The 19,803-nt window shown below is 65.1% G+C and overlaps 4 protein-coding genes across 5 annotated transcripts; 2 read left to right on the forward strand and 2 right to left on the reverse strand.

Annotated features, from left to right (window-relative positions):
* The first annotated feature begins 515 nt into the window (after positions 1-515).
* TJP3 (tight junction protein 3) lies at positions 516-11,627 on the forward strand. Of its 2 annotated transcripts, none has more exons than XM_050321371.1 (21): positions 516-778; positions 1,187-1,286; positions 4,148-4,309; positions 4,395-4,519; positions 4,729-4,831; positions 5,014-5,470; positions 5,770-5,873; positions 6,765-6,924; positions 7,014-7,104; positions 7,309-7,373; positions 7,514-7,583; positions 7,721-7,877; positions 8,267-8,375; positions 8,791-9,010; positions 9,330-9,526; positions 9,738-9,833; positions 10,137-10,207; positions 10,308-10,619; positions 10,698-10,988; positions 11,182-11,225; positions 11,372-11,627. In XM_050321371.1, exons 1-21 carry the CDS (start codon positions 594-596, stop codon positions 11,469-11,471), a joined length of 3,219 nt encoding a protein of 1,072 aa, XP_050177328.1. In that variant the 5' UTR covers positions 516-593; the 3' UTR covers positions 11,472-11,627. The 2 variants fall into 2 exon arrangements, with proteins under 2 accessions (XP_050177328.1, XP_050177329.1); XM_050321372.1 differs by having other exon boundaries at positions 522-778; positions 10,722-10,988.
* Positions 11,628-12,541: 914 nt separating this feature from the next.
* APBA3 (amyloid beta precursor protein binding family A member 3) lies at positions 12,542-17,901 on the reverse strand. Its single transcript, XM_050321442.1, has 10 exons — positions 17,245-17,901; positions 16,693-16,732; positions 16,129-16,274; positions 15,903-15,989; positions 15,202-15,360; positions 14,723-14,902; positions 14,310-14,522; positions 13,685-13,804; positions 12,823-12,963; positions 12,542-12,727 (listed from the first exon to the last, which is right to left on the reverse strand). The coding sequence occupies exons 1-10, from the start codon at positions 17,899-17,901 to the stop codon at positions 12,656-12,658; spliced, it is 1,815 nt and encodes a 604-aa protein (XP_050177399.1). The 3' UTR covers positions 12,542-12,655.
* Positions 17,888-18,324, reverse strand: LOC126643232 (translation initiation factor IF-2-like). Its single transcript, XM_050321489.1, has one exon. The coding sequence runs from the start codon at positions 18,260-18,262 to the stop codon at positions 17,888-17,890; it is 375 nt and encodes a 124-aa protein (XP_050177446.1). The 5' UTR covers positions 18,263-18,324.
* Positions 18,325-18,373: 49 nt separating this feature from the next.
* Positions 18,374-19,366, forward strand: MRPL54 (mitochondrial ribosomal protein L54). The gene is made up of 3 exons (XM_050321491.1): positions 18,374-18,467; positions 18,712-18,868; positions 19,112-19,366. The coding sequence occupies exons 1-3, from the start codon at positions 18,392-18,394 to the stop codon at positions 19,242-19,244; spliced, it is 366 nt and encodes a 121-aa protein (XP_050177448.1). The 5' UTR covers positions 18,374-18,391; the 3' UTR covers positions 19,245-19,366.
* Positions 19,367-19,803: the final 437 nt, after the last annotated feature.

Raw genomic sequence — 19,803 nt, forward strand, 5'->3', positions numbered from 1 at the left:
GGAGCTCGGTGCCCAGGGGCGGGCCCTCTCTGCCGCCACGGCAGGGGGCGTGGCTCCGAAAGGGGGCGTGGCCACCCGCGGACCCCGCGCCCCCGGTCCCGCCGCGGTCCCGGTTCCCCCCGTCTGTCCCCGCGGCACCGGCGCCCTCTCGGGGCCCTCCCGTTGCCTGGCACCGCCTCCCCGGCCTCCCCTTGGCAGCAGCCGCGCGATCCTCTGGGGCTGTGCCGGCCCTGCCGGGCCCCGGGCCCCGGACACGCTCCCTCCCCGGGGCCGCAGCTCCGCAGCCCGGGCCGGGTCCGGCTCCTCCCGGCCCCTCGGCACCATCTAGTGGCGCCGCACGGCCCGGGCCCCGGCCAGCCCCGGGGCGCGGGTCAGCCCGGGCCGGCCCCGCCGGTTCTCCCGGCCCCGGGGCCACGCGTGTCCCGGCGGGGGCAGCCCCGGCCCGGGGGCAGCGCTGGAGCCACCGGCGCTAATGAGGCTGCTCGGCGGCGCCGGCCCCCGCCCCAGGGGCTCCCGGCCGCGGCTGGTCCCGGGGAGCGGCGGGAGCGGCTCCGGGCTCCCCCCGGTGTGGCGGAGGGAGCGGAGGGGAAGGCATGGCCCCGGGTCCGCGGTGGCGGCTGCGGGCCGGGCGGTTCCGCAGGAACTGGTCTCCCCTGGCCGCCTCGGCGCTGGGCTGGGAGCGGTACCGGCCCCTGAAGAGCCGCGGCGTGGACCTGACCGCTGTCACCGCCGGAAAGCGACCCCGCGGGACGAGGGATGACGGGGGACTGCTCCCCAGGTGGGGGCAAGGAAGGGGAAGGGGAGGAGAGGGGAGAGCATCCATCAGCAGGGGCACCTTTTACCTCACATCCTCCAGGACAGGGAGCCCCGGGCTGGCCCCCGTCCCTGTCCCCACTTGGGGCTCTGGGTGACGCCGGGAGGGTTTGGGGGTCCGGGACGGCGTGAGTTGGCGCAGAGTCCCACCGCGTCCCTGGAGAGGGCCAGGATGGGCGAGGAGGACCCCCAACCCCAGGCACAGCCACCGCCAGCATCCCGTGAGCCTGTCCCTGTGCTAGGCAGGGAGGGGGGTGAGTGTAGGTGCCTGAACGACCAGCACGGTGGAGGGCACCAGGGACAGCCCTCCGGGAGTCCTGCTGTGCCCGGGAAGCTGCCCGAGGACCCCCTTCGTTCTCCTTCGCTCCTGCAGGCAGCGCCTGGGCCACAAAGGGTTACGCAAGGCACCCTGGAGTGACACCTCTGCCACCAGCCCGGGAGCCCAGCTCCTTCCTGGTCGGATCGAAGGCTCGGTGAGTTCCTAACTCTGTCCCCCGGGATCTGCCGGCCGTGCTTCCCGGCTGGGAAGGGGACCCAGCCGTGCTTTCACCTGGGCAACCGGCCACTCTTTGTCCCTCCCTGGCTGGCTCCAGGACCCGGTGACCCTCGTGGAACTCTGCCCCGTGACAGGGAGATACCCCGGGGGATCACAGCTCCACGCCCCGGGGCTGCAGGACGTGCTTCTTCCTACTGCTTTGCAGTCGGTCCGGGTTAGCTTTCCCAGAGACCTTTTCCCAGAGCAGGTGGTCGGTCTGGGTGGGGTCGGGACAGAGGAACTTCTGGGGGCATCTGGGACCCCGGTGCTGCAGCAGTGCCTTAGAGCAGGGACCCCGCTGATCTCGGTCCCAGCTTGAGGACCCCCATCAGCAGGATGGGGGGGTGGGAAACAGAATATGGGTGGAGGGGGCACGGCTGGGGTGGGCAGGGTGTGTCACTTTCTGATAAATGACCCCCCCAACTCGTTGTTGTCCCTACGGTGGGCGTTGCTGGCGGTGTCAGCCGGGGCCAGGCACAGCCCTGAGCTGGGTACCTGGCAGTGGAACGAGCTATCCTGGCACAGCTCAGCTTCCTTTGGTTTTAAAATCCCTGGAAGACGCTGCCACGGTGCATGTTTGGGGCAGAGCGAGGTGTGTGGGGCTCCCGATGCTGTCGGTGCCCGGCGCGGGGCCGGGCCGTGGTCAGCTCTGCCCAGATACTGCCCCTCCCGGCGGGGCCATTCCAAGTGCGGGCTGGTTTCTGTCGGAAACCGGCTGAGCCGGCTCCTCCTGCTGCCAGCCTCGGCCTTTGGCTGGGACAGGCCCTGCGCCAGGCCCGAGGGGGGGGGACGGGGGACAGGACTGGGGTTTGGTGGCAATGTGGGCGCTGCCAGTGCCAGCTGGTGGTGATATGGGATCCCCACGCTGCCCCAGCCACTGCCCGTGGAGAGCCACGGGACTCGGGTGTGTGGCCAGTTTGTGGTGCCCTGGTGATGGGACAGTGGTGAGAGCCGGTTGGGGACAATGTGAGACTGTGCTGAGTGGCAGCAGGGGTGGCTCTGGCACAGCAGATATCATCACCCTGCAGAGGGGGATGCTCTAGCTGCCCCAGGCTGGGGTGTCCTGGATTTTTGACTCCCACCATGTCACCTGTGGGTGCCCTGGGAGCCTGTGAACACCGACCAGCCAGCTCTGGTGACGTGGCTGAAGCCACCCCACTGCCACGCTGGGGGCTCCTGTTGGACACCAGTCTTCCCAGCGCTGGTACAGGACTGTGGGTGCCAACACTGCCCAGCCACCTGCCGGGCAATGTGTCCCCTCGACGTGGTGAGCCCTGGTGCGTGCCAGGGAGGCTCTCAGGCTGATTTGGGCAGCTCTGACGCAGAGGGGAAGCCTGGACTCTGCCCTCCACACCCGCCCTGCCTGGGTGAATGATTACACCGGCTTCCCCCAGCCTTCCCTGAGGCTGCAGGGACCTGGGTCTGGTTTCAGGGGCTGATCTGGGGCTCATTTTGGGGGCTCAGAGGCTGCCTCAGCATGGCTCCAGCCAGGGGCTGCCCACCACTGCATCCCTGCTTGGCATCACCTCTGGCATTGCCCACAGGGCGTACCTGATGCCTCCTGGTCCCACCAAAGCTATACCATGGCCTATCCCCAGAGGAACTGTGGAGTTTTCCAGCTGCCTGTGGTACCAACTTGGGGGTCAAGGATGGCTGAGCCACACTGGGAGCCAGCAGGGCCCCTGGCACAGCCACCCCAGAGCCAAGTGTGTGCCATGGGGACTGGGGATGTTCAGTCTGGAGAAGATGAGACTCGGGGGAACCTCACTGCTCTCTAGGACTCTCTGAAAGGAGGGTATGATGAGGTGGGGATCAGCCTCTTCTGCCACATCTCAAGTGACAGGACCAGAGGAAATGTCCTGAAGTTGTACCAGGGCAGGTTAAAATTAGATACTAGAAATTTTTTTTCACTGGAGGAGTGGTCAGGCCTTGGAATAAGTTGCCCAGGGAGGTGTGGGAGTCACCACCCCTGGAAGTGTTCAAGAGACACCTCAATGTGGCACTTGGGAACATGGTTTAGGGGTGATTATGATGGTGCTGGGTCGATGGTTGGACTCGATGATCTTGAGGGTCTCTTCCAGCCTTGATTTTTCTGTGAGTTCCTGATCAAACTGGCCTCTCCCTGTCCCACCCCATGGGGATTGGCAGGATGCTCTGGCCCTGCTGTCTCCCCCACCCATGTGGGATCCTGCATCTCTCTGGGTTCATGCTGATGTTCCCTTCAGGGAGCCAGGAGCTGGTGGAGGGGATCCCCAGGCCCATTCCAGGAGTTTCAGCTTGGAGGGGATGTCACCCTGTCAGTCAGGCTTGTCTATCTCAGCTGGAAAATGTTGGATTTGGGGAAAGCCAAAGGGTGAAGCCGGAGCAGAGGTGCTACCAAAGCGGTTGGCAGAGCTGATGGAGGCCAGAGTGGGCAGGCAGGCACTGAAACACCATCCAGAGCAGCACCCTGGGGTCTGCTGGATCCAGGACGAGGGTGGGGAGCAAGACCACAAGGATGGCATGGACAGGAAGTCCCAGCCATGTAGATGGGTCCTGACCTTGCCCTGCGTAAAACCTCCTCTTCCATGGGCGTGTGTCCAAGGGGATGGAGATGGACCCCTGGGGGATTGATTTCATGCTGCACAGAGACAGCTCGGGGTTCCAGAGCCAGTTGTCACGTGGGGAACACATGGCCCAGGGTGTGGCACAATTACCAGTCCCGGTGCCCTGGTGGGTGCCCGGGCACCACAGGGCTCTGTCCCCTCCACCCTGGCTGTCCCCAGTGCCTGCAGCTCATGCTGCTGCTCTCTGTTGCAGCCCGATCCAGGAGTGAGGAAGGGGCCGGGGGCTGCAAAGAGGAGGTGCAGCCGGTCCGAGCCCCCCAGCCAGGCGGCTGCCACCGTCCCCCTCCCCAGCTGGTGGGTGCCCACCATGGAGGAGATGGTGATCTGGGAGCAGCACACGGTGACGCTGAGCAAGGTGAGCATGGCCTGGGGCAGCCAGGGGAGGGGACAGGGGCTGTGGGGTCAGCTCTGCCTGACCCCTGTCTGCCCACCCCTGCCAGGACCCTCAGCGGGGCTTTGGCTTCGCCGTCTCCGGAGGCCGGGACCGTCCCAACAGGATAACCGGGGACACAGCGGTGTTTGTTTCAGACGTGGTGTCCGGGGGACCAGCGATGGGGCGCCTGCAGTGAGTGCAGGGGGACGTGGGTGTAGGGGGGTGCTCGCTGCCAGTGAGGGTGGGAAGGACAGAGAAACCCTCCTGCTGGAGCAGGGCCAGCACTACTGTCACCCTGCCTGGCTGGGATGGGGTCCCCTCGGGGTGCCCTCGCCACCCCACCAGCTCCCCGGGCTGGGGGCTGTGCCCAGGGCAGAGCCACAGCTGTGTTTCCTTCTCAGGAGGAAGGATCACATCGTGATGGTGAACGGCCTTTCCATGGAGAATGTCCCGTCCTCCTTCGCCATCCAGACGCTCAAAACCTGCGGCAAGATTGCCAACATTGTGAGTGTGCCCCGTGGTGGGATGGGGGCCGCCGTCATGTGGGGGCTGCACCGTGCCTGTCCCCCCCGCCAGCGCCCTGTCCCACACACACCAGGGCTCCTGTTCAGGGCTTGGGAATTGCTTCAGGCCCATCTGGCACAGATGGCTGCACCCACCATCTCCTTCTCACTTTGCACCTGCAGACACTGAAAAGACCCAGGAAGGTTTACCTGCCCGTGAGCAAGAGCAGCCCCGGGTCCCCTGCCGTGCCCCGGCACTACGACTCAGATGAGGACTACGGGCTGCACGGGGGGGATCCGGCCCTGCAGCGCTCCCGGGATGACCTGGACCACAGCCAGGGCTACGATGGGGACTCGTCCAGTGAGAGGAGCTCTGGCCACCACCACGATGATGACCGTCGCCACCACAAGCTGGTGCCCCGGAGCCGGAGGCGAAGCCAGGACAGCAGCCACTGGAGGCAGAGTCCCGGCAGTGGCTCCGATCAGAGGGGCCGCAGCCGGCACCACCCCAGCACTGCCCTTGGCCAGGAAGGGGACACCAACGGGCTGGCCCTGGTGTCAGGCTTCAAGCGGCTGCCGCGCCAGGACGTGCCCGCCAAGCCCATCACGTCAGTCCTGGTGAAGCAGAAGCAGAGCGAAGGTGAGGCCCCTCCTGCTCCCGCTGTCCCTGGGGTTTGTCACTGATTTTTGGCTGTGCTTTTCCCCGGGGAGGAGGCAACGGCAAGGTGGGTGCCAGGGTCTGGCTGCAGTGAGGGGACACTGCGTGCTGTGCTGGGTGCACCAAACCTCCTGCCCTCAGCCTGGGGCCACAGAGCTCAGCTTTGGGGCTTACTACTGCCCCAGGGGGAGCCAGGGCTTGTAGGGATGGTGGTGAGGGGGTCCTCGAGGGAGTCTTGCATCTGCCTGGCTCTGCCACCGTCACAGCTCTCTCTGCTGCAGAGTATGGCCTGAAGCTGGGGAGTCAGCTCTTCATCAAGCACATAGTGGAGAGTGGACTGGCGGCCAAGGGCAACTCCTTACAGGAGGGAGATCTCATCCTGAAGGTACAGGGGTCCCCAGGGTGCATGGCACTCTCTGGGGGTCTCATCTGCCCCTCTCTGGGGGCTCATCCCTGGTGTCACTGCAGGGCCCAACCACGGGCATGCTGGAAGCAGCTCTGTCTGGTGTCCACTCCCTGTCCTGTCCCCCTGGCTGTCCCAGGACCCCTCAGGGGCTCTTAGGGACCAGTCCCTGTGCTGCTGGTGGCTTGTGGTGCTGGCACAGTGGGGTTGTGTCCACCCTGCTCTCCCCGTGGTGGGTGGTCCCCCATGGCGAGCGTGTGTCCTTGCCAGGTGACAGTCCCCAAGGAGCTCAGGTGTTTGCCAGGTGAAACGATGCTGGAAGTATTTGGGGAGGAGGAATTAAAGGGAGGAAGACCCTTGGTTTGCACACCCAGGCCAGGCAGACCTGTGGCTACTGGGAGCTAGTGCCAGAGTGACTCTGGGGCAAATGGAAAGGATTACATCCTATGAACTGTTGGGAGAAGCTGCTGCAACTCAGGGAGATCCCAGCCCCAGGGTCCAACTGGGGCCTGATTCCCTGGCTCCAGGCCAGCACGTGGAAGGACAGTGCAGTCCAAGGGCAAAGTAAAACAACCTCAGGTGTATGAGGGGTTTGTGCAGCTCCTGCCGCCAGGCAGGGCCCCAGCAGGTGGAGGTGGGTGTTAATTAGCATGGCTAATTTGTTTCCTCTGTGTAGGATGAGGTTATACTGGGAGGCAGCCAGGAACAGGGACACAGTCCAGGACAGGAGAAGCTGTGGAAGCTGAGGCTGGGCTGGAGGGACTGGGAGGGAACTGGGGGCATGGCAGTCAAAGCACCCCTTTCCAGTGGGGCTTTCCCGGGGGTGGCTTTCCCAAGAGCAGTGCCCTGAGGCCTCCCGCTCTGCCCCTCCAGATCAATGGGGTGGCCAGCCAGGACATGTCCTTGGCTGAAACCCAGCAGCTCATCGAGCGGACAGAGGGGATCCTGACCCTGCTCATCCTCCGGGACCACCGGCAGTTCCTGGTGAACATCCCTGACGTGGACAGCGAGAGCGACAGCTCCCGGATGGATGGTGAGGGGACACGGTCACGGGGCTGGGGGCCAAACACACGGCACAGGCACTGGACAGTCACAGGTGCATCTTCCCTGCTGTTGCTGCAGATATCTCCGACATCGACTCTGAGCTGTCCCATCCGCCATCCCCTGATGCTTCCCCACCATCTCCAGCTGCTACCAGGATGAATTCACCCCCGTAAGCCCCACGCTGTCCCCATGAGCTACTCTGTCCCCTGGCGGATCTGCTGTGTTCTCCACCTGTCTGGGGGGGCTGGTTCTCTATTCCCAAGCCACTGTCCCTGGAGGTGGGACTGCCATCCCCAGCTTACTCTGCTGTCCCACTGCCCCATTGGCACTGCCTGCCTGTGCCCTGCCTAAATCCTGCCTGACCTTGTCCCAGGGAGAGGAGACGCTCGAACAAGGAGCCTGTGGCCGAGGTGACCACGGCTGCTGCTCGGGGACTGGGTGAGTGGGCTCAGCACTGGGCACTGGGGGCTCTGGGCTCCTGTGCCTCTCTGCTGCCCAAACCCCTGGCACAGTCATGCCAGGGCTCCCTGTGCCTCGGTAGAGCCACTGCTGCTCCTCACCAGCTCCCCTTCCTGCAGACCCGCTGGAAGCTGTGGAGGGGGATGGCCACAGCCCCCGCCCTGCCCCCCGAGCTGCCCTCAAGGACGGGTACGTCTGTGAGAGGCGGCAGGGAACGGCTGGGGGACACCGAGATCTGCTCCAGCGCAGGGTTGGGGTTACAGGCTCTGTGTCCCCTTGCCCTGTCCCCACGGGTCACCCCTGGGCTGACTCCCTCCGCACGGCAGGTACAGCGCCGGCTCCAGGGTCGTGCGGTTCGTGAAGGCCAAGAGCGCGGGGCTGCGTCTGGCGGGCGGCAACGACGTGGGCATCTTCGTGTCCAGCGTGCAGGAGGGGAGCCCGGCCCACAGCCAGGGCATCCGCGAGGGGGACCAGATCCTGCAGGTACCGGGGGCTGGGAGGGGCTCCGAATGCTGCCTTGCCCAGAACTTTTGGGTGTGATCACCCCTGCTGGGCATGGTACCTCCCCGGCTTTGGGATTCCTCCTGCTGGGCATCGTTTTCAGTCAGTGCTGGCACCCATAACTTGTACCTGCTGGGCTGGCTCTGTGGGCACTGTCTGCAGGGTCAGTCCTGTCTCCAGCACCCCAGTGGGGTCCAAGCACCCTTTCTGAAGCCTCAGAGGCCCACTGGGGGTTGTGGCAGGCACTTGGGTGACAGGGACTGGTTCCCCCTCCCACTCTGCCCTGGGCACTGCTGTCCCTGGAAGCCCCACTGGTGCCCATTCCCTCCATCCTGCTGGCAGGGCTGTGTCCAAGTGCTTTTCTGTGGCAGGTGAATGACACCAGTTTCCAGCACCTGACCCGTGAGGAGGCCGTGGAGCACCTCATGGCCCTGCCCGTGGGCGAGGAGGTCACACTGTGGACCCAGAGCAAGCCGGACAGTGAGTGATGACCAGGCTCAACCTGGACTTGTGCCTCTCCATCCTGTCTCTTCTGGGCAAGCATCAGACCTGCTGGACTTGCCATAGTCCTTCCTTCCCCACAACCCCTCATCCTCTTCCAAAATGCTGATGGGAGAGGACCAGACCATCCCCATTTGTGCCCTGGCATCCTGAAGCACGGGGACTTTCTGACACCATGGCTCAGCCTGGAGAGGGCAGTGTGTGCTGGGGGGTCAGGTCCTGTTGTCTCCAGCTTGCCTGAGAAAGCCATGGGAGGAAAATGTGTCCCCAGCACCCTCTTTAGCCAGGGCTACTGTGGAGGTTCCCAGGCAGCCTCACTCCCTCCAAAATCCCTCCAGCACCCTCCTGCTCAGCCATCTCTTGCCCTGGTGGCCCCTCTCACCCTGGGCTTCAGTTTACAGGAAGATGGTCTCGTCCAACGTGGGCGACTCGTTCTACATCCGGACACACTTTGACTTTGAGAAGGACACGCCGTCGGGGCTCAGCTTCGTGCGGGGGGACGTGTTCCACGTGCTGGACACCATGTACCGGGGCAGGCTGGGCAACTGGCTGGCTGTGCGCGTGGGCAGGGACCTGCAGGAGCAGGACAAGGGCATCATCCCCAACCAGAGCAGGTAGGGACGGAGCCAGGAATGGCCCTGAGATGAGCAGAGCTGGGGAAGGCTCCCCAGTGAGCCAGGGATGTGGATGGGGGCCCAGTGAGAGGCAAGGGCTGGTGGAGCAGCAGTGGGAAGGATGAGCAGGTGAAATCCCTTCTCAGGGGTGATGGGGCAGCTGATGCTTGGGTTGTCCAAGGCCCCAGAGGGAGGACACTCACCCAGCCGTGTCACTGAGCAGTGATGTTGGCTTGTCCTGCCCCCTTCCTCAGAGCCCAGAGAGACAAGTGGGGGGTGAACCCAGAGGCTGCAGGTCATGAGCTCTCTCCTCTCCCAGGGCCGAGCAGATTGCCAGCCTGGAGTCAGTGCTGAAAGCCACATCTGGTGCCAACCCCTCCGGGGCACGGGCCGAGTTTTGGAAGCTGCGGGGCCTGCGGGGAGCCAAGAAGATGCTGCGGAAGAGCCGGGAGGACCTGTCTGCCCTCACAAAGCAGGGTCGCTACCCACCGTACGAGAGGGTGGTCCTGAAGGAAGGTGGGCACCAGGGCTGTGTCCCCATTGCCCAGACCCACCGGGCGACATCGGCCCCAGGGCTGCCCCTCTCTGGGTGCTGATGGGCTCTGCTCTGGGAGGAGTGGGCCGAGTCCCAGGCCCGTGGGCACTATGGGGACTGGGGCTGGATGTCCACGTGCTGGGAGCTCTGCCCTCACCCCCAGCCCCCCTGAGCCCCTCTGTCCTCCCACAGCCAGCTTCAAGCGGCCGGTGGTGATCCTGGGCCCCATCGCAGACATCGCCGTGCAGAAGCTGAGCAGGGAGCTGCCCGAGCTGTTTGAAGTTGCCCGTAAGTGCCCCCTGTGGAAATTGTATCCAGCAGCCAGACTTGCAGCATCCAGGACCTGTGGGAGCTCTTCCCCTCTGACTCTGTCCTGACCCTGCCCGTTGCCCCCTCCCTGTGACACTCCAACACCTTCCTGGGCTCATTCGTCCTCCCTGTCCTGTGCATCACAATCCCAGCCCAGCTCCAGATGTGCCCCTCCCTGAGGGACACAGCCCCAGTGCTGGGCAGGGCCAGGCCCAGCCTGGGGCTGCTGGACGTGCCACATCTCCCCCAGCCCTTCTAATGCCCCGTCTCTGTGTCCTGCAGCGAGCGTGCCCCGAGATGGGGCATCGTCCAAGGTCATCAAGTTGGACTCGGTGCGGCAGATCGCAGAGAAGGTGAGACCTTTCCCGTGTCCTTGAAGCCAGGTGAGGCCTGGGGGAGCCCATGGCCTCTGTCCCTGTCCCCAGTGGGGCTGACGGCCGTGCCCTGCCCCAGGGCAAGCACGCCCTGCTGGACATCACCCCCTCGGCCGTGGAGCGCCTCAACTACGTGCAGTACTACCCCGTGGTGGTGTTCTGCGAGCCCGAGAGCCGGCCGGGCGTCAAGGCCATGAGGCAGTGGCTGGCACCCGACTCCAGGAAGAGCTCCCGGCGCCTCTATGCCCAGGCCAACAAGATGAAGAAGTACTGCAGCCACCTCTTCACAGCCACCGTCCACCTCAGTGGTAGTGGCAACGCCTGGTTCCAGCAGATCCAGGACATCGTCAGGACGCAGCAAAGCCAGCCTGTCTGGACGACGGCAGAGCAGGTACAGGGCACGGGGTCCCTGCAGCGAGGCTCAGTTGGCTGGGGCTGCACAACCGTCCCCCCACAGCAGGGGTCTCAGGTCTCTGTCATCCCCACCCTGCAGGCAGATATAGCACCTGAGGACAGCCTGGACCTGCTGAACCCACCGAGCACGGTGGCCTCAGGCTACCTGACCTGTGACAGCCACGCCAACAGTGACTACGAGGAAACGGATGGCGAGTCAGGTGCCTACACTGATGGTGAGGCAGAGGATGCCTACGATCAGCCTGGGCTGGCCCGCTCCTCTGAGCCAGCACAGCTGCCCCCAGGCCATGGCCTGAGCTCCTCTGAGCCAGCACAGCTGTCCCCAAGACATGGCCGGAGTGACAAGGTGGGTCCCCCCAGACTGGTACAAGGATCTGATGGGGCAGAAGGGGTGGCCACAATGCTTGTCTCTGGGGTATAAGGGAGCTGCTGCAGGGTCCAGCTGTGCATTCGTGCTCAGCTCTGGGTCCCCAGGGCCAAACACCCCATGCAAACCCCCTGCCCTGTCCTTGACCCCTCACTGCTCTGCTCTTCCCCAGGTGCCCAGGCAGCCGCAGCAGGGTCAGCACTACGACAGCATCAGGTACCCTGTGCCCTGGGACTGCAGGGAGGGGGGTGGCAGCCAGCCCAGGGATGGGGAGGGCCCGGGCAGGGCACTGTCCCTGTCACCCAGCCTGGGCCCAACTGGGTGCCAGAGCCACCACCAACACTACTGCCTCTGCCCCCCAGGGAGTACGAGCACGAGGCGGTGAGGAAGAGGTTCACACGGGCCAGGGATGACTCGGACCAGGATGAAGGCTACGAGTGGGGGCCAGCCACAGATGTGTAGTGGCACTGCTGGCCTGTCCCCGTGGGCCAGCCCTGCGCCACTGGGCCCAGGTGACAGCCCAGGTAGTGCCAGACTGGGCTGGGCCCAACCACAAAGTGCCTCCTTCCCTTTTGGCCACGGCTGCTGCTACTGAAATAAAAGGGATGTTTGGATCAGTATGGGCCTGTCTGTGCGTGCTGGGTGGCAGCATGCAGGAGATACTAGGCAGCAGGGTGGCCTTGATGAGACCCAGCCACCTCTGCTGCTGGCTGCCCTGCCTGAGCCACCAGAGCGGGAATCAGGGCCTGGCACTGCCATGGTGTGCCACCCAGAGCTGAGCCTTCCACTGCAGCTCATGCAGTGCTCCATAATGGAGCCTCCCACATTTCCCAAAACTTTTATTTTTATGTCAGCCAAGCACCTAGGCACAGCCAGGTCAGCGCTGCCCTGGCTTCAGGGACCCAGAGAGCCCCCAAAAGGCACATCCCCAGTGGGGTCCCCGGGGCCCCAACATCCCAGAGTGTGGGGCAGGGCAGTGCCATGTTCCCTTTTGCTGCACCAAGGGCTGCAGCCCTGGGCCAGGCTGTGTGCAGAGCAGTTTCAAGGCAGCACCAGGGAGAAGCTGAGGTAGGTTCCCAGCTTGGTGCAACGGGTCCAATGGGGGGTTGTTTGCACCCCAGCAGGCCCCTGGCCAAGCCAGAGGGGAGGGGCAGGTGCCAAGAGTGCTGCTGCCCTTAAGGCTGAGTCTGGGAGCTGCTGGGTGTCCCTCAGGAGAGCCACTGGTGCACCCACACAGAAGTGTGCAGGGTCAGCACTGCTCTGGAGCTGAGCTGTGCTTCCAGCACCGTCCTCACCTGGGGAAAGGCACCGTTGGTGAGCATAAAAGCACAATCTGCAGTGACTGGATGGGGGGGACCTTTCACGTGGGGTCCCCTCTCCTCCCACCAGCAGCAGCAGGAGAGGCACTATGTGGGCACTGTGAGGCAGGAGGGTGTGAGTGGAGGGTGGGAGTGGGTGCCCAAACTGTGACACACACTGCTCAAGCTGGGTATCAGCCCCCAGAGTCTCTCACTGTGTCCTGAGTAAAACTGAAGAGGTGCAAGATCAGGTCCTGTTGAGGGCTCTGACGCAGGGCTGGGGCAGAAGGCAGAGCCAGACCTGCCACTTCAGGTTTGCTCCTGCCTGTCCAAGGCACGGCCAGTGGCTCAGAGGAACACGGGCTGCTCCTGCCCCGTCAGCAGGCGGTACGTGGAGGCTGGCATAGTCTTGATGTGGACCTGGGCAGAGAGGCACGGATCAGAGGCCCAGCCTGGGGCTGGAGGGTGCTGGTACCCAGCTCTGAGCCCAGCTGCTCTGAGGGGTCCCTGCTCACCTCGCTGACTGCCTCAGTGAGGATTTGGATGATCTTCTCGTGGGGCGTTGCCACCACGCTCTGCCCGTTGATCTCGATGATGCGGTGCCCCACGCGGATGCCGCCGCGCTCTGCGATGCCCCCGCGCATCAGGCTGCAGATCTGCGAGCGGGGAGCGCTGGTGAGATCAGGGCTGTGCCCACAGCCCGCACCACCACTGCCCCACACCCTCACAGTCCTGCAGGCTCCCAGCCAGCACTCTGGATGGGGGTGCTGTCTCCTCCAGCCCACGGGCACACAGTGAGGGCAGCCACTGCCCTGCATTGCTGCCACCAGAGCAGTGTGCTGGGGCAAGGGCTGCCCCCAGGATTTTTTCCCCCAGTTGACAGGGTGTGCAGCTGCTCCCAGCAAGCCTGGGCTGCAGAGCCTGAGCTTCTCCCTGGGGCGGCAGGAGAGACCCACATCTCCAATCCCTCTGGGAGCATCGGTCAGTGTGCGAGGCAGCTGTGCCACCCCCTCCACTGCCCACCCACCCCCTCAGCTCCCACTGGGCCTGGGAATGCCCCACTCTGACTTCACAACGCAGCCACAGCAGACCCCAGAGCAGGGAGTGGCCAGGGTCCTGAGCATGACAAATGTCACTGGGGTCACTCCCAGAAAGCCAAGAAGCCACCACCCAGAAAGCAAACGGCTAAGGAGCACCAGAGAGAGGGATACAACCACTGGTGCTGCAGGAGAGCTGAGGAGCCTTTTGCTCTGCACAGCAGAGCACTGTGACCCCTTGGCCCGGGCAGGCACAGGGAATGCAGGAGCTGGGCACTGTTCTGTGGGCACAGCCAGCTCTGCCTGTCCCTCGGGCAGACCCCCTCCCACAGGCACTCACCACGCCGTTCTCAACACAGAAGCCCAGCTGGTACTTGGAGTCGGGGCGTCGGATGACGGCCGTGGTGACAGGGGGACAGTGCACGATGTTCAGTGTCACCTCGGTCTGGTGCTTCAGCTCCTGGAGGGTGGGATGAGGCTTGGTCAGATTTTGCAGAGCTATTCAGCTCTGGTGGAGGGGCAACACAGCCAAGTTGTTCATGGGAGGGCTGAGGATTAGCAACCTGTTTTCAGTGGGGAAACTGAGGCACACACAGGGATACTGCCATGCTCAAATCAAAGGGCAAGAATTTATAAACCCAGCCCAAGACTTCGCACTCTGCCCTCGAGGCCACGCTTTCCTTGCTCTCAGCTCCTTCCTGCCTGAGAGCTAGATGGTACAACAGGTTTCCTCCAAGACAGGTGCCTGCCTCCTCTTCTAACCTCCTCCTTGGGCAGGGCCCCACTCAAAAAGTACAGTCCCCAGGTCTGTCCCTGCCTTGTCATCCCCTTCCTCCAAAGCATTCAGAGCAGGGACTGTCACAGCCCCCGTGCACTCCTGCCCCACAGCGGGGGGCACTGGGGGATCCCAGCATTCCGGCCACTCCCCACGGCAGGAAGGAGGAGGTGGCCCCGTCCCAGCTCACCCGGATGATGCTCTGGCAGGTGCCCAGGGGCAGCCCCACCAGGCTGGTCCCATTGACGGACATGAGGCGGTCCCCGATGCTCAGCTCCCCCGAGCGCTCCGCGGGGCCCCCGTGCATCAGGTTGGCGATGACCACGGTGGGCAGGATGGAGCCCCAGCCTGACTCCACGATGGCGACGCCCAGGATCTCCCCCTTCTGCTTCCGGATGCAGACCTGGGAGCAGAATGGGTGGGTTATGGTCACCAGAGCCAAGGGCACGTGCCCCAGCCCAGCACGGGTGTCCTGTGCTCACAGCCAGCTGGGATGGGGTCTGGTTTGTAAGGAGCACCTCAGCTGTTCAGGAAGCCATGGAGAGGATGGCACAGAGGTGCCAGCAGGTTCTCCACGCCCTGCCTCCCCCGAGCAGCTCTTACATCCTTGCAGTTTTCCTGCCGGGAGAAGTGGGTCAGCTCTGCGTTGTACTGCTCCTGGTCCTCGAGGGCACGGCTGTACTGGCGCGGGCTCAGCTCGCTGGGGTCGATGCTGTTGGCCTCCAGGAAGCGCTGGTAGGCCACACCGAACGCCTGCCCGATGGCCTGGGCGATGACCTGGGCCTGGGGAATGACAGGGATTGTTCCTGCCCATGGCTCAGGGCTGCAGCCAATAGCTCCCAGTGGAGCCCTGGGAGCTCCTTCCCCACCTGAGTGGGCCCCTCTACAGTGCCAATCCTCCCCTCTTTGCCCACTGGGCCCCTCTGTGCCAGAGATGCTCAGCCTGGGCTCCTGCCCTCTCTCTGTGGGGAGGGAGGGATCTCTGCTGCTGCCCCCAGCACGGACCCCCAGTTGTCACAGTGGGACAGGCCCGGGACCCCACAGCCACCCTGCCCTCCCCAGGGACCCATGTGTGGCCTCACATCAGCCGAGTGGAAGACGTGGCAGATCATCTTGTAGAGCCGCTTCTCCTCCGCCAGCTCCGAGCGCCGGGGCAGCTTCCGGCGCGCCATGAGCACCACGAGGGAGCCGATGTCGGCGATGTAGGAGATGGTCTGCAGGGAGTGATCCATCATGGCCTCCTGGCAAGGGCGACACAGGCAGGGATGTTCAGCCCTGTGGGCAACCCTATGCCCACCGGCACAGCGAGCAGGAAGGGTTCGGCCACGGGGCTGGGATGTGGCACAAGCGCCTGGCACATGCTGGGCAGAAACCATTTCTGTGCCATTGGGTACAAACAGCTCCTTCATCAAGGACTCATCCATGTCCCTGGGTGCTGCCAGGGGACAGGGACAGCCCCTCCCTCTTACTATAATGCAGAAACTAATCCTGAGGCAAAGGGCTTCCAAGACGTCAGGCCTGGGTTCCCTGGAGCTCGGTCTGGGATCCCAGCAGCATCCCAGGGCGCAGCTCGCACGGGAAGCCTCGTGCAGCCACGCAGAGAGCCAAGGACACAACAAAGGATGGCTGTGGAATGACATGCCCCCTCCCAGATGCGTGTCCTCGACCGCAGGCCGTCCCTGGGCACAACCCCTCCAGTGTGGGAACACGGCTGAGGTCCCAAGGCCAAACAGGAAGGTTCCAGCAGCCCCAGAGGCACACGGGTGCTGCCAGTCCCGCTCACCTGCGTGTCCGCAGTGAGCACCTTGATCCTCTGCGTGGAGACGAACAGATCCACCTCTGTCATGGGCTGGGACTCCCCCTCGGGTGCCTGTGAGACGATGGAGAGGTCACAGGGCCCCGCAGGGTCCCGGCCCCACAGCCAGGTATCCCTGGGCAGGTCCTGAGTGCTGTCCCACAGCCACGGGGGGCCGGGCTGGGGGCAGCTGTGCCCCCCACCCCTCCTGCACCTTGATCCTGTCCACGGCCTCCTGGGCCTGCGCCATGCGGACGCTGGTCGGGGGGTTCCTCTCCGAGACCAGCTGTGTGGAGCCCAGGTACTTTGCCCCAAAAATGACACCGTCCAGCAGATCCTCCGGGTCACAGGGGCCTGGAACTGAGGCATTGGGAGGGACTGAGCGGGGCTGCTCCCCTCCCTCTGAAAGTGGGCGTCCAACTATTACTGCCCATTATCTGCATTCCCACACACTGCGGAGCAGCTCAGTTCTTGGGACGTGGGCTCCTGGCATCACTGGGGACCAAGACTGCTTCCGTCTTCCCTCAGACACACCTGGCATCCCTTCTCCCTTCCTTCTCCCTTCCTGAGCATCCCCCCATCCTGATCTCCAAAGCACCTCAGCTTCCTCAGCAAAGCATCAAACAAGCCATCTGGAGCCTGCATTCCCACCCTGGATGGGCACAGAGACAGGTACTCCTTCCTCAGCTGGGACCCTCAGCCCACCCCCGTTCAGGGTCAGAGCATGTGGGTCCGGACTCCTGGATGCTCCTGCTGCTTGAGCACAGAAGCAACTCACCCTCTTTGAAGGCTGGGCAGGATGATGGGGGTTCCCTGTTCTGCAAAGCAACAAGAGAGCAAGTGAGGCTGTGGTTGGCATCCCAGGGATTCAGCCTGCCTGGCCCTGGAGGAGTGGCACAGTGATGGCACAGAGTCCCTGAGGCTCAGGGAAATGGGTCCCAGGGTTGGCAGGGGGGAACAGGGTCTTGGGGCTGAGGAGGAGACAGCACAGGGTCCTAGAGCCAGAGGGGAGGATGGCACAGGATCCAGGGGACGGAGGGGAGGATGGCACAGGATCCAGGGGCCAGAGGGGCTGTTCAGACCCACCAGCCTCTGCCCTGGGGCACACATGAATCAGGCAGCCATGCAAGTATCCCCCCGCCTTCAGGGCAGTAGGAGCCACAGCCGGTACCGAGGGTCTTGTCTGGGCACACTTGCAGCACAAGGCCCTGTAAGACCCGAGGAAAGAAATCCCTGGCTCCCCCCTGCCCCCAGCCCAGACCCCAGGAGGGAGCAGAGCCAAGGGACAAGTCCTGGCTCCTGCAGCCCCACCACAGCCCGGAGCACTCACGGTCACAGCGCCTGGAGGTGGTGGCTGCTCTGCCTCGGGGGCTGGAGTGGGAGGCAGGGCTGCCCACGCTGGCTCTGGGGAACCTTCCCGAGTGCCCTCAGAGGTGGAATCAACCTCGCAAAGCCCCTCTCCATAGCACCAGCTGCCGGAAGGCTCTTCCTCTGAGCTCTCTGGCCTTCCCGGCCCTTCAGGCTTCTCCACAGTGTCCGCTTCCTCCCGGGCCTGCAGCATCTCCAGGTTGGTCCCAGCCAGAACATCGGAGCGGGCCAAGGGGGTCTCGGCACCGGCCTCGGGCAGCCCGCCCTCGTAGCACAGGAGGCTCAGCAAGTCCTCCCGGTCGGCCTCGGCGAAGAGCAGCCCGTGGCAGGGCCGGGCACAGGCCGGGTGCTGGGGGCAGCAGGGACGCGTCGCCAGGCCCCGGCCCGTGGCCACGTGCAGCGGGCAGGGCCGGCACCTGCCCGGGCACCGCCGGGCTCCGGCGCCCGAGGGGGACGGCGGGCCCCGCTCCGGGGCGGGCGGGCGGTCGCACAGGTTGGCGTCGAGGGTCTCGAGCTGGGCCAGCAGCCCCTGGATCTCCGAGGGCTCGTCCTGCGCATCCTCGGCCCACCCGGCCGCGTCGGGGCTGCCGCGGGGCTCGGGGGTCTCATCCAGCTCCATCCCCGCGGGATCGGCGCCGACGGGCGCCCGAGGGCTCGCCGTGCCCCGCGGGGCGCTCCCGGCGCCGGGCTCCCAGCGGGCAGAGCCCCGCGGCTCCGCCTCCGCTTCCACGGCCCTTCCCGAGCCCTGGCACAGCGCGGTCCGCTCTCCTCCCGCGAGCTCCGGGCCGGGCCGCGGCCGCTCCGGCGCGGGGTCCCTGCGGGGCTGCGGGGCGGGGCGGGGGGCCCTGCCAGCCCCGCGCCCCCGCGTGGTGCCCGGCGGCGCCCGGCCCGTCCTCCGTGTCCATGGCGGGCGGCTCGGCGGGCTCGTCGCCGGCGGCGGGGTCCGCCTGGCAGTCCATGGCGGCGGTGCCGCTGTCCATGGCGGGGCCCGGGCGGGCTCGGTGCCTCTCCCGGTGCCTCTCCCTGTCCCGCCGGCCGGGCCGGGCCGCTCCCGCTGCCGGAGCCGCGCGCAGGCGCAGACAGTGCCCGTCCCGCCGTGCCCCGCGCCCATGGCCGCCCGGGCGCTGCTGCGGGCGGTGCCGGCCGCGCTCGGGGCCCCGGCCCGCGGCTACGCCAAGAAACCCGGTGAGGCCGCACGGCCCCGCCATGCCCTGCCCTGCCCGTGCTCCCCGCCCCGCGTCCTCACGGTCCCCCGCACCCCCCCCCAGGCTCCATCCCTCGTGCCCCTCGCTCCTGCCCCGGCTCCCTCCCTCACACCCGGCTCCCCTCGCCCCTGTCCCGCTCCCGCCCCGCGGTGCCCCCGAGCCCCGTCCTTTCCCCAGCCCGCATCGCTGTCCGCCCTGCTCTGACCCTGCCCTTGTCCCCACAGCCGCCAAGGCCAAGGCCAAGGGCGCGCCGAAGGAGGCGGTGAAGGGGCCGGAGGTGTGCACGGACCCCACCATGCTCGCCACCCACGCCATGGGGGTCAACTACTTCAAGGAGGGCCCGGAGGTGGCCCTGAAGCCCGACTCCGAGTACCCCGACTGGTGGGTGCTGCCCCGCTCCCCTCCGCGTCCCCACACAGGGACAGTGAAGTGCTCTGGGAGGAGGCAGACTGCCCCTCGGCAGCCCAGGGACCTTCCTGGGATCAGGGAGACAGGAGTGGGTGTACTGTGGATGTGGGCGTTAGGAATCTGCACATCCTGGTCGCTCATGCCCGTAGCTGTGTCCTGTGCTTGACCCTTTTTCCCTCCCTCCCGCAGCCTCACATCCTCTGCATTTCCCCCCAGGCTCTTTAAGATCCACCTCGGGCCCCCCAAGAAGCTGGAGGAGCTGGACCCTGACTCGCTTGAGTACTGGAGGCGCCTGAGGAAATACAACACATGGGAGCGCAACAAGTTGAAGAAGGGCAAGAAGCTGTAGGTGCTGCCAAGCTCAGGGCTGCCCCACGTGCCAGCACAGGTGACACTGGGACTCTCTCCTGCTTTTGGTCTCCTGATGTAAACAAGAAATAAATCTGGGGTGAGGCTGATACCCGTTATAAAGGCTGTGTAAAACCTGGGCCTTTGTCAAGCTTGGTGTGGGTCCCCCCTGTGCCAGGGGCTGAGGCGACACAAGTTCTGGGTGTGTCTGTGAAGGCAGAAGCTCAGGTTTTGGTTTGTGGAGGAGCCCATGCCACACACAGGTCCTGCTCCGTCGCTGTCTGTACCTCAGTCTAAGGGCTTCACGGGGTGGTGGGAGGGGATGCCTCCCCCATGTTGTCACTGCATCTCTGGCTGGGAGTCTTAGGGGCTGAGCAGCCTGTGCTGGGGGGCAGGAGGACCAGGCTCTGGTGGGGAGACACAGTGCCCCCTTGCAGTGCCATCCCCATGCCCTACTCTACTTTCCTCCCTTGGCAGCAGGAGCAGGGGTGCTGGGATGCCAGAGCTGGGCTGGGCTGGGTGGTGGAGGCAGGGTCTTCCTCACAGAAGTGGGGCCCTCG

Source organism: Myiozetetes cayanensis, unplaced genomic scaffold, assembly GCF_022539395.1.
Source record: "Myiozetetes cayanensis isolate MyiCay16 unplaced genomic scaffold, myiCay2020 scf26, whole genome shotgun sequence".
NCBI classification, from domain to species: Eukaryota; Metazoa; Chordata; class Aves; order Passeriformes; family Tyrannidae; genus Myiozetetes; species Myiozetetes cayanensis.